This window comes from Eremothecium sinecaudum, chromosome II (genome assembly GCF_001548555.1).
Source record: "Eremothecium sinecaudum strain ATCC 58844 chromosome II, complete sequence".
Lineage (NCBI taxonomy): Eukaryota > Fungi > Ascomycota > Saccharomycetes > Saccharomycetales > Saccharomycetaceae > Eremothecium > Eremothecium sinecaudum.
In genome coordinates, this window is record NC_030893.1 from 1,650,449 (window position 1) to 1,668,302 (window position 17,854).

The 17,854-nt window shown below is 42.1% G+C and overlaps 8 protein-coding genes across 8 annotated transcripts; 1 reads left to right on the forward strand and 7 right to left on the reverse strand.

Moving 5' to 3' along the window:
• Positions 1-257: 257 nt before the first annotated feature.
• On the reverse strand, positions 258-2,210 carry AW171_hschr21065 (arginine--tRNA ligase; the record flags this gene model as incomplete). Its single annotated transcript, XM_018130754.1, has 1 exon — positions 258-2,210. The coding sequence occupies one exon, from the start codon at positions 2,208-2,210 to the stop codon at positions 258-260; it is 1,953 nt and encodes a 650-aa protein (XP_017986243.1).
• Positions 2,211-2,625: 415 nt separating this feature from the next.
• On the reverse strand, positions 2,626-4,290 carry AW171_hschr21066 (sugar porter family MFS transporter; the record flags this gene model as incomplete). Its single annotated transcript, XM_018130755.1, has 1 exon — positions 2,626-4,290. One exon carries the CDS (start codon positions 4,288-4,290, stop codon positions 2,626-2,628), a length of 1,665 nt encoding a protein of 554 aa, XP_017986244.1.
• Positions 4,291-5,595: 1,305 nt separating this feature from the next.
• AW171_hschr21067 (sugar porter family MFS transporter) lies at positions 5,596-7,248 on the reverse strand (the record flags this gene model as incomplete). The annotated part of the gene is made up of 1 exon (XM_018130756.1): positions 5,596-7,248. One exon carries the CDS (start codon positions 7,246-7,248, stop codon positions 5,596-5,598), a length of 1,653 nt encoding a protein of 550 aa, XP_017986245.1.
• A 764-nt stretch (positions 7,249-8,012) lies between these two features.
• SVF1 (Svf1p) lies at positions 8,013-9,173 on the reverse strand (the record flags this gene model as incomplete). Its single annotated transcript, XM_018130757.1, has 1 exon — positions 8,013-9,173. One exon carries the CDS (start codon positions 9,171-9,173, stop codon positions 8,013-8,015), a length of 1,161 nt encoding a protein of 386 aa, XP_017986246.1.
• A 445-nt stretch (positions 9,174-9,618) lies between these two features.
• On the forward strand, positions 9,619-10,515 carry MRP1 (mitochondrial 37S ribosomal protein mS43; the record flags this gene model as incomplete). Its single annotated transcript, XM_018130758.1, has 1 exon — positions 9,619-10,515. One exon carries the CDS (start codon positions 9,619-9,621, stop codon positions 10,513-10,515), a length of 897 nt encoding a protein of 298 aa, XP_017986247.1.
• Positions 10,516-11,031: 516 nt separating this feature from the next.
• Positions 11,032-12,785, reverse strand: PAL1 (Pal1p; the record flags this gene model as incomplete). The annotated part of the gene is made up of 2 exons (XM_018130759.1): positions 11,032-12,256; positions 12,511-12,785. The coding sequence occupies 2 exons, from the start codon at positions 12,783-12,785 to the stop codon at positions 11,032-11,034; spliced, it is 1,500 nt and encodes a 499-aa protein (XP_017986248.1).
• Positions 12,786-13,199: 414 nt separating this feature from the next.
• On the reverse strand, positions 13,200-15,860 carry SFB3 (Sfb3p; the record flags this gene model as incomplete). The annotated part of the gene is made up of 1 exon (XM_018130760.1): positions 13,200-15,860. One exon carries the CDS (start codon positions 15,858-15,860, stop codon positions 13,200-13,202), a length of 2,661 nt encoding a protein of 886 aa, XP_017986249.1.
• A 322-nt stretch (positions 15,861-16,182) lies between these two features.
• Positions 16,183-17,769, reverse strand: YPS7 (putative aspartic endopeptidase; the record flags this gene model as incomplete). The annotated part of the gene is made up of 1 exon (XM_018130761.1): positions 16,183-17,769. The coding sequence occupies one exon, from the start codon at positions 17,767-17,769 to the stop codon at positions 16,183-16,185; it is 1,587 nt and encodes a 528-aa protein (XP_017986250.1).
• Between the last annotated feature and the right edge of the window lie 85 nt (positions 17,770-17,854).

Below are 17,854 nucleotides of genomic sequence, written 5' to 3' on the forward strand. Positions count from 1 at the left end.
AATCTGCCATTGTTTTAATAGATTGCATTTTTGTCCGCAAAAACATTTCGTACCGAATATTCTATGCATATTATGTAATATTCCCCGGAAAAATTATGCATGCGAGAATCATTTTTTCCTTGGCAAAGGTGCCAGGAGAAATATCAACGTCGAAGAAAACTATTATATTCACAACATATAATACCGAAACGGTTACTATAAATCTATATGCATTTGATATACAACTTTGCTACTATTTACGATTAATGCAGGCTTTACTACATTCTCTCAACGGGAGTTAGACCTAATAGACGCATACCATTATTCAAAACTTGTCTGGCGGAAGCATATAGAGCTAGACGAGCGGTAGCAATTTCTGGAGTTTGACCAGCCACCCATAGGACATCATAACAAGATGAAACTTGATGAGTCAACTTAAATAAGTATGTTACAACGGTAGCTGGTTCATGGGTCTTAATTGCGTTTCTCAAAACATCTGGATATTGCGCCAAAATACGGATAAGTATAACAGCTGCTTGTTCGGTAAGTAGTGAGAAATCAGCAGTTGGCCATTGTTCAGGAACGATTTCGGAGGCATTTCTCTCGACTGATCTCAATCTGGAGTGAGCGTATTGCAAGTATGGACCAGTGTCACCCTCGAAAGAAAGCATTCTTTCCCATTTGAATTCGTAGTTGTTGATACGCTTGGCTTGCATGTCCTGGATCATGACAGCAGACATACCGATTAAATCTGCGACCTCGTCTGGGTTTTCAACTTGGGCATACTTTACTTCGTTCTTTTTCATAACTTCATGCATCTTTTCTTTGGTCTCTTCTAGGATGTTATCGAGGAAAACAACAGTACCCTTTCTAGTAGACATACCTTGGACCATACCGAAGTTGACATGTTCAAGGTTCTTCGCCCATTCGAAGCCCATTTGTTTCAAAATTTCAAAAAATTGAGCTGTGTGTAAATCTTGTTGACAAGCAATAACGTATATCATCTTGTCAAACTTATACTTTTCATAACGGTCCATGGCAGCTCCAACATCTCTAGTTAGATATAGAGTTGTACCATCAGACTTCTTAACGATAGTCTTACCCAACTTCTTGTTAAACTTCGTCAAGTCGATCAAAGTTGCACCTCTGTCCTCGTGAGTCAAGTTCTTTTCTTCGAACATCTTCAAAGCCTTGTCCATAGATTCTTTTTTAACTTGAGACTCACCTGAGTAAACATCGTACTTAATATTCAACCGGGCGTATGTCTCAACGTACCTTTTAATAGACAAGTTACGGAACTTTTCCCAAATCTTCAACGCATTCTCATCACCGTCCTCCATTGCCTTGAAGTACGCACGGGCCTTTCCGTTAGTAGATTCTTCTTCTGACAAAGAGTCGCCTTCAGTTTCAATGTCTTTGTTGACACGGACATAAACGTCAAAAAGGTGCGCAATTGGATCTTTCTCCAATGCCTCTTCATCGCCGTATCTCTCAAAACCAACAGCCAGCAAACCAAATTGCTTACCCCAGTCACCTAGGTAGTTCATTCTGACAACCTCCCAACCCATTTTTTCATACAAGTTGGACAAGAATCCACCAATAATTGTGGATCTCAAGTGCCCAGCATGGAATGGCTTAGCGATGTTTGGTGAAGAAAACTCAATAATGACCTTCTTGTTCTCAACAAGTTTATTAGCACCATAGTTATCCTTTCTCTCTAGAATATCTGGAATCACAACATTAAACAAGAATTGAGGCTTCAAGAAAAACTGAATAAATGGACCATTAGCATCAACGCGGTCCAAATATTCTCCACAGGGGAACTTAGAAGCCCAATCCAAAGCTAAATCCTTAGGATTAGCACCCTTAATTCTTAATCTTGGAACTGGAATCAACAAATCACCTCTTTCTAAAGTATTAGTCCACTCTAGTGCTTCGTAGATTAAAGGCGATGCCACGTTCGCTATCTTAGATAACTCATTAGCAATATAGTTTCTCGCAAAATCAACAACATTTGACTCAGGATGGGATCCTTCCATCTTTGGGATGTCAGAATTTAATGACAAAGACGCCAATTTGGAGCAGCAGTTTTGAGTTGACATAGTTGAATAGTGTTTATTAAATGCTTCAATATAGTGAACTGGTATCTTCGTTACTTGGGCAATATGCAAGTTTTTCCTGGCGTAAAAGATTCTTGGTAATAGTGATACTCCTCGAACACTTCTTAGCATTCACTAACAAGAATCGGCGATGAAAAATAAGATCAAGTCGAACTTGTTGACTGTTGAAGTACATATCTTCAATGTTATTTTAGAAAAACAACCGATGAACAAAAAAAGAAATGACTGAAAAAAATTCAACTATCATTCTGTACGTGATAGTTGCCGCCATCAGCGTCATCATCTTAAATGAACTGAAGTTGTTGGAGTCACACGAATGGGATCTGAGGGCCGAAAAATCATGTAGATTTCAGATAGATGTAATTACTAGTAATTACGTTCATTAAGAAACATTCATCTAATTAAAAATCATTAAAAACTAAAGTATTTAAAACATTGGAAAATAAAAAAGTTAAGCATGAATGAATTCGTAGCGTTACAACCTCAAAATTGAGTTTTCACTTCAAATCATGGACTAATCATAAAATCAAAAGAGCTTTTTGTACCATGGTCTTTGAGCATTAGCTAGGACACCTGCTTCGTAGTCAGCCTTTCTAACAGCTTGTGGGACCCAGCTGTCAGAGTTCCATGGTTGAACATCTTCTTGCCACATCTCCTCGACTTCTTCCAAAGTTAGACCCTTGGTTTCTGGGACGAAGAAGAAGACGTAGAAGTATGAGAATAATAGACATCCAGCAAATACAAAACCGTATCTGAAGTGGATGGCCTTAGTGATCAATGGAGTGAAGTAACTGATCAAGAAACCCCACATCCAGTTAGCAGCAGTAGAGATAGCCATACCCTTGGCCTTGACTCTCAATGGGAAGGTCTCAGAAACAATAACGTATGCACCTGGAGCCCAAGTAGTAGCGAAAGCAAAGATGAAGAAACAGGTGAAGACAATCATACCATTACCAGCGGACTTAGATGATGGCATGTCCTCACCATCTGGGTATAATGCAACAGTACCGATAATTGCGTAGACAAACATAAACACGCACATGAAAGCGGCACCAGCAAGTAGACAGGTTCTTCTGCCGAACTTACCGACAATGTAGAAAGCAGCAAAGGTAGAGACGAAGTTCACAGCACCCAAAACGATAGAAGTTTGGAAAGGATCATCCAAACCGACAGCGTTGAAAATGGTAGTACCGTAGTAGAAGAAGTAGTTGTTACCAGTAAGTTGTTGCAAGGATTGAATAGCCATACCCATAATAACACGTTGCAAGACCTTGGTCTTGGTAGAGAATAGTTCACCCCAGGTGGCGCTACCAGCTCTTCTTTCCAATTCGACACCAGCTCTGATGTTGTCTAATTCAGCTTGAACACCTGGGTCATCCATTGGAACCTTGTTGGATCTAGCCAAAGATCTCTTGGCCTCTTCAATCTTGTCAACTTCAACCAAGTAACGTGGGGATTCTGGAACGAAAATCATACCTAAGATCATGAAGAAAGCCCATGCAAAACATAGACCTAGAGGAATTCTCCATTGGGAAGAGTCGGTGTAGCTGTTCTTGGTACCGTAGTTAGCACAGTAACCGACGAAGATACCCAAAGTAATCATCAATTGGTAAGAAGAAACCAAAATACCTCTTAAGTGCTTGGGGGAAGTCTCGGAAATCAACATTGGTGACAAGACAGCGATACCACCAACACCCATACCAGAGATAATTCTACCAACGAAGTACTGGTACCACTTAGTGCTGGAAGTAATTTGAATGACAATACCAACGACATAAACCAAGGTGACAATCATCAAACCAATACGACGACCGTACATGTCACCAAGCTTAGACAAGATAATACCACCAATAGCAGCACCAATGTTGAAAATAGAAACAATTAAACCGACTCTGTTGTCAGAGAAGCTGTGAGTACCGTCTGGGCGTAGCTCAGCAAATCTGTCTTTGTAATCTGTGTGGTTGATGAAACCAGATATCGTACCGGTATCCCAGCCAAAAACAAAACCACCGAATGCAATGAACAAACATAGAATGCAAACACTAATGTAAGCCGAGAATGGCTTTTTTGGAACATCGACGAACCCATTGTTCTCACGCTCAACCTCGTTACCAGCAGTAGTGCCAGTGCCAGATTTCACAGTGTGAACTGAATGTCCATCCAATGCCGTTTTCGAAGCAGAAGTCGTCATTTCGGTATCTTGGATATATAAATATTAGAAATTAAATCTTTAAAGTGCGGAGAAATGACTATGAATTAAAGCGGGGCAAGGACTTTCTGTCAAGAATCTGGCAGATTTATATACTTTCAAAACGAGGAACAGCTAACTAATTAGGAATGCGCTGGTGCCCCACATTTTTCTGACTAAAAATAGTATTGTGCAAATTCGCCTGGGGAATCTCTGTTACACCTCGTGAATTTCCGAAACAGCAGTGGAAAAATTTGTTTCCAGTGATCGTCCGCAGAACAGCGAAAAGCAACCGTCATCAAAACGGAAAAACAATGCCGGAAAAAAAAACAAACGTATTTCCGAGACCCCGGTTAAAGGCACTAAGCCATCACCTGGCGAATCTCCCCGGATGAGATCCACCAGCTAATCTAGATGAATTTTAACATGGACCTAGCGCCACGTAGTGCCACGTAGAGCGCCTAGGAGCGCCTTAGCGTTCCCTGCGAATATGTTGGATTTTGGTTGCATATAGTGTTAAAATCCCCGAACATGCAACAAGCACAACATATTCCAGCCAGATCCTTGTGTTACCAGCAACAACAAAAGTGCTGAACAGCGGTTGCAACACGCAATTGTTGTGTTATTATATCCCAATAGGCACTGCTATTCTTCAGATGATGTCGAAATCATAAAACAGAATCCGATCCCGCCCGCATTAATTACGTCGTAGTTAATCCGTTGCCTAAAAAACTTTTCCCAGAGATTGCAGCACGCAGTTTTGTGTTTGTTATGAAATGTAAGGCTTTAGCGGGTTTAGAGCCTAGCGTCCATAATGAGAAAAAATACGATCTTAGAAAGTGTCACAGCATAACTCAAATTGTAACAGCTTAGGCGTCACACTTTTTATTTTCAAGTAGTAATTAAACTGGTGGTACACAAATTGGTACTACAGAGAAACAACCCCAGGAAAAAAAACGCCAAGAGTAGATAACATACAAGAAGGGCAAATGACGAATTAAGAGTTTAGCAATATGGACTTAAGTTCATAGAATTAGACGTAACCGCCGTAACACGTAATTATAGAGATTATGAGAGATTATTAATACATAGATGGCTTAAGGTTTTTAAATATTAGTTTTCAGCCTTGTGTAGTTAAAATGTCGTATTCAGATTTATCATATAACCACAATGGTCAAATGTGAAAACAGCAAGCTATAATTTCGTATTTTTTTTGGGTTGTTTTGATAAGGTCGTGGTCTCTTTCTAGTGGACATTAGCATCAATATTGTTACTATGTTCAAAATTAGGAATTAATTTTAGAAAGGTTCAGAAGTTCTTGTACCAAGGCTTCTTAGCACGGTCAATGGCTTCCTCGGCATAGTTTTCGTCTCTCTTGGATGCGGAAACCCAAGAGCTGGAGGTCCATGGTGGGATACCTTCTTGCCACATCTCTTCGACTTCCTCCAAGGTGATACCCTTAGTCTCTGGCACGAAGAAGAAGACGTAGAAGAAACTGAAGACTAAGCACGCGGCAAATACGAAACCATATCTGAAGTGGATAGCTCTGGTGATGTGTGGGGTGAAGTAACTGATCAAGAAACTCCAAGTCCAGTTAGCTGCGGTGGAGATAGCCATACCCTTAGCCTTCACTCTCAATGGGAAGGTCTCAGCAACAATAACGTATGCAAGTGGTGCCCAGGTGGTGGCGAAACCACAGAGGTACAAACATGTGACAACAATCATCGCATTACCTGCAGGCTTTGAGGAAGGCATGTCTGGTCCGTTTGGATATAATGCCTTGGTACCAATACTAGCGTAAGGAATCATGAAAATGGCCATCCAGGCGGCACCACCCAATAGACATCTTCTTCTACCGAATCTGTCGACTAAGTAGAAGGCAGCGAAGGTAGCGACGAAGTTCACGGCACCCAAAACGATCGAAGTTTGGAAAGAGTCTTCCAAACCAACAGCCTTGAAAAGGGTTGTACCATAGTACATGAAATAGTTAATACCGGTTAACTGTTGCAAAGATTGAATAATAACACCCATGGCAAGACGTTGCAAGACTTTGGTCTTGGTGGAGAATAGTTCTCCCAAGGTGGCACTACCGGCCTGTCTTTGGACCTCAACACCAGCGCGGATCTCGTCCAACTCGGCTAGGATGCCAGGGTCGTCAATTGGAACCTTGTTAGATCTAGCCAAAGATCTCTTGGCCTCTTCGATCTTGTTAACCTCGACCAAGTAACGTGGAGATTCTGGAACGAACAACATACCGAAGATCATTAGGAACGCCCATGCAAATCCCAGGCCAAGAGGAAGTCTCCATTGGATAGCATTGGTGTAGCTGTTCTTGGTACCATAGTTGGTGCATTGTCCCAAGAAGATACCCAAGGTAGTCATCAACTGGTAACTGGAGATCAAGATACCTCTCAAGTGCTTAGGAGAGGTTTCGGAGATCAACATAGGCGACAAGACGGCAATACCACCAACACCCATACCTGCAATGATTCTACCAACAAAGTACTGGTACCACTTAGTGCTAGAGGTAATTTGAACGATAATACCGGCAACGTAGATGATGGTGACAATCATTAAACCAAGACGACGACCGTACATGTCACCCAACTTGGACAAGATAATACCACCGATAGCGGCACCAATGTTGAAGATGGAAACAATCAACCCGACTCTGTTGTCGGAGAAGTTATGCGCGCCGTTCCCGTCAACCTCAGCGAATCTCTCTTTGAAGTCCGTGTGATTTATGAACCCTGCGATGGTACCGGTGTCCCAACCGAAAATAAACCCACCGAATGCAACAAACAAACATAATATGCAAACAGTGAGGTACGCAAGGGCTGGCTTCTGAGGAATCACAACATTACTCTCATTGTCAGTGGGTTTTTTTTCAGGCGTCGTGACCGACTCAGGACTCCGTGCAGGAGTCAACTCTTCAGTAAAGGTTACTGGGTCCTCTGTCATTGTTAAATTCTACTACACCAAGGTTAATCCTTATGGTATTAAGGTCTGCGGATGTAGTCTTACAAATGAACGGAGCGACTCACTCACAATTCACAACAAGCAGTGGTATTTATATTCTTTTTTCTAACCTTAATCATAATCCATACTGACAATTATAATCAGTAGATCTAATTATTTTCCTTGTCAATTTACTCCACATTAATTAGCCCTCTACTGGTCATCATCCCTCACTAAATTTGTCAAGCGACAGCTCATTAGGCGCCTTCCTATCCTATTCAAATTCTCGAGATGCTAAAAACCCTGCAGGGTTTTTGTTTTCTTTTTTCTTAACGTTTTCGTTTACCCCTCAAAAATAGTGGTGCATTTGCCTGATCTCATGATACACTGCGCCTGCGCACGTTTCTGAGCGCAGCGGATTAATACTCCAGAAACAAGAGTTGTTCCGACTCGTATGACCGTTGCGCCGGTGGCAAAAACTAAAAATACAAATCAATACAAGAAACGGGGAAAAATAGCCTACGGGATTATGAAGGACGTAGCAGGTTCTATTCCAAAGGAGTTCTGTTTGCACTTTATTGTCTCAGCTGCCGGTAAAAAAGATGATCCGGAAGAGTGGCAAAATCTATTCATTAATTAGCTATTGGGTGTAATAAGGGCTATTATTATTATTCAGTTGTGCAAAACTCGTAAGCCCTACATTAAAAATAGTTGTCGCTCTACTTGAATTAGCCTACTACTAGAATCATGTGTTACCTGTTAAATGACTAGCGGGTCTCCGATTCGGACACAAAACTTAGCTCACACCAGCCTATACTCTTGACAACAAGATCTCTATGCGTAAGGGTGATGTCACGTGCGTATTGGTAGATATATGGTTTTGTTCCTACAACTCCAGAGACGATATTCTTGACGAAACCTGGCACTTCGGCCATGACATCTACTACTTCGACGGGAGTGTCCAACTGGGCCTCGACTTTGAAGGAGAGCTTTTCGGCTGACTGAGCATCTTCGTCGGAAATCTGGCTGCTGATACCACGTAGTAGTATTTCTACTTTTTGCGGAATGGGCCAGCCGACAGAGTCTACAATGGGATTGATATGGTTGAAATCATTATCTACAGTGACGGCCAAAACGCTGGTATTGTCGCAAACAATCCCAATCGAGACTTTAGTATGCGCGTAAGATCTTGGAGTAGTGAATTCCATTACGACCACAGAGTGCGTGTCGGATTGCATGTTCAAAAAATTCCATGCTTTTGCGCAGTGGTGTGGTTTCATACCCTGTAAAGCCATAACCAACATACAGTAGTCGTTGGAAAATGTAACTGTACCCTTTTTGACCTCAATTGACCCGGATACCGTGTTTCTTGGCCAGAAAACGTGTCTAACCTTGCCCCAAGGCTCTTTTGGGTTTTCTCCGTAATACGTAACGGGGTCATCGCCCACCTTGACACCTGGTGTTAACCTCTTCAAGACAATATCAACAACACTTTCCTCGTTCACAGAAGATTTTAGGTGGCATTCTGTGCCTTCCTCGTTAATTTCCATCGACAAATTGTTCGCATAATAATTCGCACCGTCAACACGGAAATTCTCCAATCTTGTAGAAGTCCACGTATTTAATTCGGGCTTAGTTTCATGGTGTAATCTGAACGTAAACTGACCAGTCGAGTGGACACCAGCAATGTTCGAGTTGATAATCTGTGCAAACCCAGTAACCCCCTCGTCGGCTTTCGAAAAGTAGAAAGTGGCGGTTTCCACGTTCATTGAGTCAGGGTTCACCCACTTCATGTCGTCCCTTGTAGTCTCGCGGAAAGGCTGCTTTCCCTTAACCCTATTGGTGGCGGTATGGATATACGCTTCACCATATTCTGGCTCAGCCATCCCCGTTACCGACGAGATTCCACCCTGAATCCACTTTAGCATTGTACGATATTTATTTTAGCTTGTCTAGTCTACAATCCTGGCAGTTTGAGTCAATTCCAAGTCCTACAAGCAGGAGAAGTTATCTTCTAAGTAGTTGTCAAGAGCGAGAGAAGTGGCAATCCAATCACTGTATCAATTGCTTTTTATCGCTTATATAAGCAGCCCTTGTTTTCGTGCTCTAAAGGCCGCTGGAAGTCAGGTCTAAAGTGAAAACAAGCGAATATGGTAAGAGAGCTCCTCATGAGCGGATATGTGTCTTTGCGAGTCGCTGTGGTGCTGCAACCTTTGCGGTGGTTGCGCTCTTTCGCTGTGCTGTTCTGCTGTTGATACGTTGTTACCCGGCTCAAAGATTGTCGAAAATTAGATGCAGAATTTTCGATCTCATTGAGGATGGTCGATACAAGAAGGGCTATGTAGGTAGTTGGCAGAAGACCAGTAAGTAGTGATGTTTGGGAACCGTGTGGTGGTCAGAACCTTCCGGAGGTGCTATAAAATCCCTACTTATGAGCATTTGCAACCAGGTAATGGCATACCGGGTCTATTGTCCAAAGATGGACTTAAAGTAGCCTGGTTCGACAGGACAGAATTGTACTTTAAGATGCTGAGAAGTTCTCTGCGAAGCCATGAAGATAGACCTTTGGAGTCTCTTATTTACGAATTTGCTGAAATTCCATCCAAGAAAAAGGCGTTTTCGTATGCCTCACTATTATACAACACGAGCTTTGCATTTTCTTCGTTGCGTGGCAGCTCATTACCATTGATCACCGAGAAGCCTGGTTTCAGTACACTATTGAACCCCCCTTTATTGTCCAAGACCTTCTCTACAGAACCGCTGGAGACTGAGTGTGGAGAGCTTCATCAGGCGCTCATAGAGTCGTTTGGCTCTATTCCGGAGTTTAAAACCCTGTTTCTAAATTCCAATCTTGGCATAAATGGCGATGGATTTACTTGGCTGATGGCAAGAAAAGTTCCTCAATCCACTTCCGGTAAGCTTGTTAGTTTTGACAAACTATTCATTGTTAATACGTACAATTCCGGATCTCCTTTACTTGTGGAGAAAAATGAGTACTACAGTAAACTAGAACGGAAGCTGAACGAAGATCAAACAAACCTACCCACAGAGAAGGAGATTCTTGAAAATGCAATCAATAAGGCGATGTACAAAGAGACTAGTGCTTATATTCCGTTACTAGCTATTGATGCTTCTCCAAAAGTTTGGTTACATGACTATGGTATGTTTGGAAAGTCACAGTATTTAGATAGAGTATGGGAAAGCATCAACTGGAAAGTTGTTGGAAACAAGTTGCCAGAGCAATATAAGCCTACAGAGTTCGTATTCTGATCTTTTATAGCTTACCTGTACATAATTCAAAAAATAATCCTGTCTATATTTCCAATATTAAGTACAAAAATTACGATTAAAACTTGAAATGGCTTACGAAACCAACACAATATGCTGATGATGTAAAGGAACTTCTTAAAACTATGAATACTATGCATGGACTAACTAACTAACTGTTTAAAAGTGATAAATACTATATTAGAAATATAATGTGGGTACAGAGTTATAAAACCGATGTTATAGTGCTTCAAAGCTGTGTGCGTGTACAGAACCAAATTTAACCCCCAGGTACCGACATGGTAACTCAACCAATCGGATACTTATACATTCTTTAAAATATGCCACTATCGTGAACCCCCCTTCTCAAAATGCCACCTTCTGCTCTGCCTTAGTGTTTTGAATTTGTACTCACATATATTCTTACAACTTTACTCCACCTAACATGAGAGAAGGCTTATAGTAAAACTACAAAACATGGGATAGGAGGTAATATATAAGTGCATGATACACACCCTGTCAGCCTCTTCTGCTTACCTTCAAACTCTTCACTCTGCGCAAAAACTTGTTCCCCGAAAGAGCTTTCTTGGTATCTTGATCGCCACGAACATTATCGTAATCATTGTCGTCATCTTCGCCTTTACCGCCAGAATCAAAGTCAACATGGCCTGGATGTGTATTAGTCAGTTTCAGATTTGATCGCCTTTCTGAGTCGCCTGATATCCCTTTAGTAAGCCTTTGATTCAAAGATTTCTTTCTTCCAATAGTAGAGTGTTTATTCATATCTTCAATGGCCGCCGGCGCAGCGGGTGCACCATCCAAAAATGTGGTAGAGCCTAAACCTTGAGTAGTAGGACCATGCACCAAATCCGCTTTATTTTTAGCGTCAAACTGTGTTACATTCTGTTTTGGAATTCCATCGGACAGTGTGCTTGCACTAGAGCCTGCGATCTTAGATGTTTTTATTGAATGATACAGATAGGAGTCATCGTCGACTTCGATTCCAAAAACTTGCCCTCTAGCGGAAGGAGCGGTTGTTACTCCTGTCAAAGTGGAATTAGGTCCGTCCTTTGGGAACGCCAGCACAGGTGCTACCTTCTTATTCTGATTCCTATGTGGAGTGCAGGCGTCAAAAGGTCCATCATGGTGAAATGCACCTCCAAACAAACCCGTCACATCCAACTTGTCGATTGTGTCAACATTTTCTGGTACATGCTTTGTCGATCCATTTTTGTCCTTCGTGGAAGAACTGTGCTGTTTCCTATCCCCGGTAGCCCTATAGTGGTGACTTTTTTTTTCACTTCTCTCGCCCGGATGGTGAGGCCCAGATGTGCGGGATCGCCCAGTCGACCGCGAGGACACTTGGCCGTGTGCAAGCTTTTGACTCTTCACATCAGAACTAGCACCTGTAAACCGTCCTGGTAGTTTTTCTTTTCTACTATATCTCTGTTTACTACCAGCTACCTCTTCATACGAGGGTGGCAGGTCTTCTTCGTGGCAGTGCCTGTCCGACACTTTACGTTCTTCCATGTACGCCCGCCTCAAGTCTTCTTTCTCCTCACGAGCACTGCGATAACGCTCACCTCTCTCTCTCGTAATAGTTTCAGGCCTTTCGTAGCCATTAGTGTCTTTTTTCCAATTTTGCGCCTCTTCTGTAAAATCATATGTCTTACTACTGGAACCACTCTCCAGGTCGTCCAGAAATGGATTGTTCGATGCTGGACGCATTGGTGGTTTCCTCATTCTGTTGTATCTGTTAGTATCTATTCGTAAGCCTTTGTGACCAGCCCTCTACCAAAATATGAGTGTGTCTTGTGAACGAAAAGCTTGCATTGGAAAAGCATCGGTTTTCACCGGTTTTTGTTCAATACGTTTCAAGGGGGGGGGAGGGGACCATTTTTCTCACAATTTGAAAACACACTCATACAGTGAAAATAGCCGTCTTTCCGTTTAAACCTCAAACCAGCGTAAAACAATTTTAGTTAATCGTTAACATACCTGTAATCCCTCTTATCACTGTGCGACGAGTTTGCCACATCATTTTTAACATTGTTATCTTCAACTCCAATCCCTGTCATTAATTCCTCTACTTTATCTGCTTTACTAGAGCCTCTGTTACCCAACACCCATGAATTGAAACCTAAATCGGACTGATCTTTTTCTAAAAGCCCCCCTGCTTCAGTAGATATTCCTCTGAAAGGGTTATTATTTGAAATCCTCCGCGCATTCCTCGAGGACGTAGGTGTTAATGAACTACTAGTATCACGGAGCATAATGGCGTATCCTTTGTTTGTCCGTTTATCACTTTTGTTTGGTTTGTTTGGTTGATCCTTTAATGGTTGTAAATAAACGCCGCTTATTATTAGCTTGTTTATGTACCTAACGTAGGGAATAACAGGAAATACGTATAACAAACGTATAGATAAGAGCTGTTGAATATTACTCCCAGCGGACGTGTCTTGGATTCACGCCTTCAGTAGAGAAAATATCTGGCGCCAATGCAATTATGATTCAGTAAAGTATGCATCCACTTCTAGATCTTTATACACTTCCTGCCATTCCTTTAGGCTCAATAGAAAAATTTTAAGGTGTAACTATTCTTAGACCGAGGTCACGTGAATCACGGTTAACGAAGTGAACAAAGTGAGTGATACTATTGTAGGCTCCGGTAGGCTATATACAGCTGTCTAGAAATGTATGAATCGCTGGGCGATGCTGTCGTTCCCTTCTTTGTTAAAGGAGGAAAGTTTGGTGAAGCGGTCTTGTTGGACGTTTTCTTTAATTGTACGATGTAGTAGTAGTAGGTAGTTATCGTAGCATTCGAGTGATTCCACTGACTTGTCTTCACACATGAGCGCTGCTAGTACTTGGGAGTAGTATGAGTCAACGTTTGGTCTTAGGAGGAGGACAGGTAAGAAGGAGCGATTGACTAGTCGAGCCCAGTATTGGATTATGTTACGCGCTTGGGAATTGATGTCAGTTTCTAGAACAGGGAATTGCGCTCCGAATAATGACAGGTGGGCGTAGTTAATCGAATCTGCGGGGGTTTTTATTGATAGAAGGTCATGGAGTAAGTGGGGGTTTGTATTTTCGTTGAACCAGAGGTACACTAGATCGCCCTGAAAAATGAGGTAACAACCACCGTTAACAAGGGCAGAGTGGGAGTTGCGGACAGTCAGGGCGGATGTTGAGTATAATTGGAGAAGGAGGTTGTTCTCGTCATAAAACGTGTAATCTTCTGGGGTTAGAAGCTCGTGTAAGGGGAAAATTTGGGGGTAGAGTTTGTAGGAGAATTGTGGCTGGTTGTGTTGCCAGAACTTGAAATAATCCACGACACGATCGTTATCGCGGCTCGAGTAGTTATTACTGTGGAGAAGGTAGGATTTCTTAAACGACAGGAAATAGGCTGGGAGGAACTTAAGAGCGTCAGGAAGAATTAGCTGTGTGCTACTGGAACCGTCCACGTGCGCTCTATACTGAGCCAAGATTTCTGTTAAGCGGGTGTCTATGGTTTTCCGAAGCTGAGTAACGTTACATTCCTTCATTTTGGATAAAATGTCCCTTATGATGCTGCTTGTTATAACATTCTGGTTTGCAAACTTAAAGATTTCCCCGACACTAGTGCTAACAGCAGCGGTGGTATTAATGGTACGCACCTTCCTGTTTCCATCCAGGTCGGTGTAGAGGATGGCGGCCTGGAAGTATACGTCAGTTCTCGAGCGCAATACCTCATCGTACTTGAACAATACATCAAAACTTTGGTCTGTCGTTACAACTGGAATAATCGGGTCTTTGTCCGAGTTTCCACATGCAACAGAAAGGTAGTTCTGGACAGAAAGTCCAGAAGAACATCTCACCTTTAGTTGAGCCTGGTAACCGATGTTGCTAGAAACCGAGTGTAGCATGTCATTGACAAGGATGAATTCATCTTTGTCTATATTAAAATTTGGATAGTATTGTAAACGCCCTGACGTGACTAGCGAAGGATGACCGATAGTGGCCAGGTCCATAAAAGCAGAGCCTGTACAGAACAAATCTATCGAAACATAGGATTTGAGCATACTTTGGGCAATCTTGGTGTAGAACTCATTTTCACAATTTAGGTGCTTCTTGGTCCCATCGTCTTTACTGATGGATAAATTACCTTCTCCAAGAGTAGGTATCATGTTCAGTGACGCGATAATCTTACCACCGTTACCGTTGGTGCAGGTCTGCAAGGCAAGCATAGCAACATCAATTGCTGATCCAAAGCATGCTTCGTTCTTGTGAGAAAACTTATCGTCTTGGATGAAAGTTTCGAGTTTTAGCAGTGTGTCTTGGATAACGTGCATAGATTCTGCAGGTCTAGCAAAGAGTCCATGGAATAGAGGCAGGAACACTTCACTTAGCTCAGAAACCACCAATTCCTGTGCTCGGTTTGCTTCCGGTCTCAAATTAAAAAATCTTAACCAACGGTCGAACGCAATAATGGCTACTTTACAATTTGGTTGGTGTTCCGCAATGTAGGTAATGGAGGTTCTTACACCTTCCAGAACTGTTAGAGAACTTTTATTTTCGTTCGCCCAAGAGGAAATGTCGACTAAAAACACATAGTGAAGTGGAACAGTAGGTTGATTTGGCTTGACATGGTACTCACTTGGAACAAGGAAATCAACTACACCACAATTTAACTCTTGTCTGTCTACAGAGCCAAGATTTTGACCATTAGCACCCATAGAAAAATATTGAGGCTGAGAAACTTGTGTCTTGATTTGACAGTAATTGCACACCATCTTAGAATCATAAGTAAATGTAGATTTGGGGTTCACATATGCCCTACAACGCCTACAACGTAATGGACCATCACCTTCAAGTGGAACCAACGGTACATCACCGTCAACAAAAGCTGTTTTCGCGAAAGGCTGCACATTAACACTGATTGGCAACTTGGTCGCTGCCCTCAAGGTCTCGCTCTCCGGAATGTTGTACACAGATAAGGACATAAATCTCGGATCACAGCAATTTTGGTTAGAACTATAAAACTGTGTAGTCGCTAGTGGCGGAGGAGATTCAGCTGCAGGAACAAATGTGCGGGTCAGCATTTGTTGCTGGTCCAATATCCGTTGTTCTGGAACCAAATGAGACGATGGAGGAGCAGGCTCATTAGCAGTTAAAGGGTGCGTTGTAGCACCAGATTGGGGGTTCAAAAAAGAACTTTCGGTAGTAGAAGCGGTATGTGGGATGGCTCCGAAGTTTTGGTACTGATTAGTAGGCTCATTAAAAGAGTGGAATGCGCGAAATGGCCTTTTATGCTTCTTACTGTTGTTTTCCAGCGAAAGCTTCGAGACGCTTCCCTCTAGACCGTTCATTAGTAATCGATATAACAACTACAACTTCTCAGCTTTGGATGAGCCTTATAAAATAATTTGTAGAGTTTGTCTTAATTGCTTTGTTTAGTTGTGCTTTGAAAAGACCACCTTTTAGATTTTATATCTATCGCTTCGTGATTTTTCGATATTAAAAAGATTTAAGATTCACCAGACATGTAAAATATGCATTGTTCCTACTATTTAGGTAATATATGTGTTAATAGTTTAATTATAAAAGGTATACCAAAGTTCATGTAATAAGACTAATTGGTTTCTCGTAGACTGCCTTACTTCTATCCTTTCAAAAGGTTTCAGCAGAGTACTATACAACAACCCCTATGATGAAAATTAGACCAACTGCAACAATATATTTCATAAATTGTAATGAATTACTGGCGATGAAATTTGTAGCATCTAACGTTTGAGCACGTCTTCCCAAACCGTTTGATGACACTACTTCAGCGCTGGAAGATGAAGACGTTGATGATTGGGAATACGATCTGGACGTGCTGTAAAAAGATCTGGTAGTCAGCAAATCGCTCCCGGGATCATTCAAAACTGAATATGTGTTTGGAAAGACAGTTGACTTTGAAATATCTGAAATAGTCAATGTGACCGGACTAGCGAGCACTTGAGAAGCTGACTTTGCAAACGGTATCGAGCCAGATTTGATTGCTGCAATGTTTGATGTATCTCTTTCTGATCCTAACTTGGCTTGTGCTATAGCAAATGATTGGCCTTCCATATCCACGGCAAGGTAGGTGCTACGGAGGAAGTTTGCTCCAAGCATGGAGAATCCTTTCTCGATGTTGGGATACAATCCCAAATAACACGTCTCGTTCGTCGGCGTAGACGTAGAAGTGGTTGGCGCAGCCCCACGACGTGAAGTATCTATGAAGTGCGATAATGGCACGTTAATTTTAGTCTCCCCAAACTCAAAACTTAATGTGGCATTGTACTTAGTTAAATCGCAGTCCACGAACCACCTATCCCAAGAATTAACGTAAACGGCGTTTGTCTGCATTGCGATTTGTAAGAGGAGGTCGATTGGGATATATGACTCGTGGAACCTGGTATTCAAAACTGTAACTTCCGTAAAGTTTGGTGACGTCAAGTTTAGAGACGCACCATCTGTTGTTGAGATGCTCACCTTTGTTAGAGGTAGAGCAAACTCCCTGTGATGACCAACTTCGTTACCACTGTATTCGACGGGAACCGTATCGTACTGGTACAATGGGCCCTTGTAGTACTGCGGGTCAACTGCACCCATCAACAGACGACCGGTATCTTGAACTTTTAACCCAAAGTCATCGATAGTGGTTGTGTCGTTAGCTAGCCATAGGGAATAAGAAGACGTTTCAATCAAATTCGAGTCTTTCAACCTCTGCAAAAACGAGAAGCCCCCGTTATTCGAGTTAACTACGTCAGACTCATCTCCAACAATGTACTGATCCCCGAGCCCGAGCGACCCCTGCAATAAGTTCGAGAGCTCAGACGAGAAAAATAACATCTTGGTGAGCAGCAAAACTCCATTATTCAGAGTTATATTAGCCACGTCTCGTTCTACCGTACCCGTGATATTCACGCCATCTCTGTATCGCAGATTGTATTCCCTCCCGCTATCTAGTTCTTCGTTTGTCGAACTTGCCCCAGGATAATACAAGTTCCCTGTGAGACATCCTCCGTTGGGTCGATTACAGATTTCATATATCTTGCCAGAGATAACCCAGGTATAAGGATGACTAATATCAACGCATAGTGACTGCTGTTGGCCTGGGGTTCCTAGGAATGCTTCAACAAAATACAGTTGAAGCTCATTTTTATGAACTCGCAGTACTGGAAATTGTCTGTCTTGCGCTAAAGCTGAAGCTACTAGGTACAGCAACCCCCAAAACAACTTCATATGCATAATAAATTGGTTTAACGCGCCTCGAAGGGTCTAATATCTTCCCCACCCCTGTATACTAGTTTCACTGCACAATCTTGACAGTTCC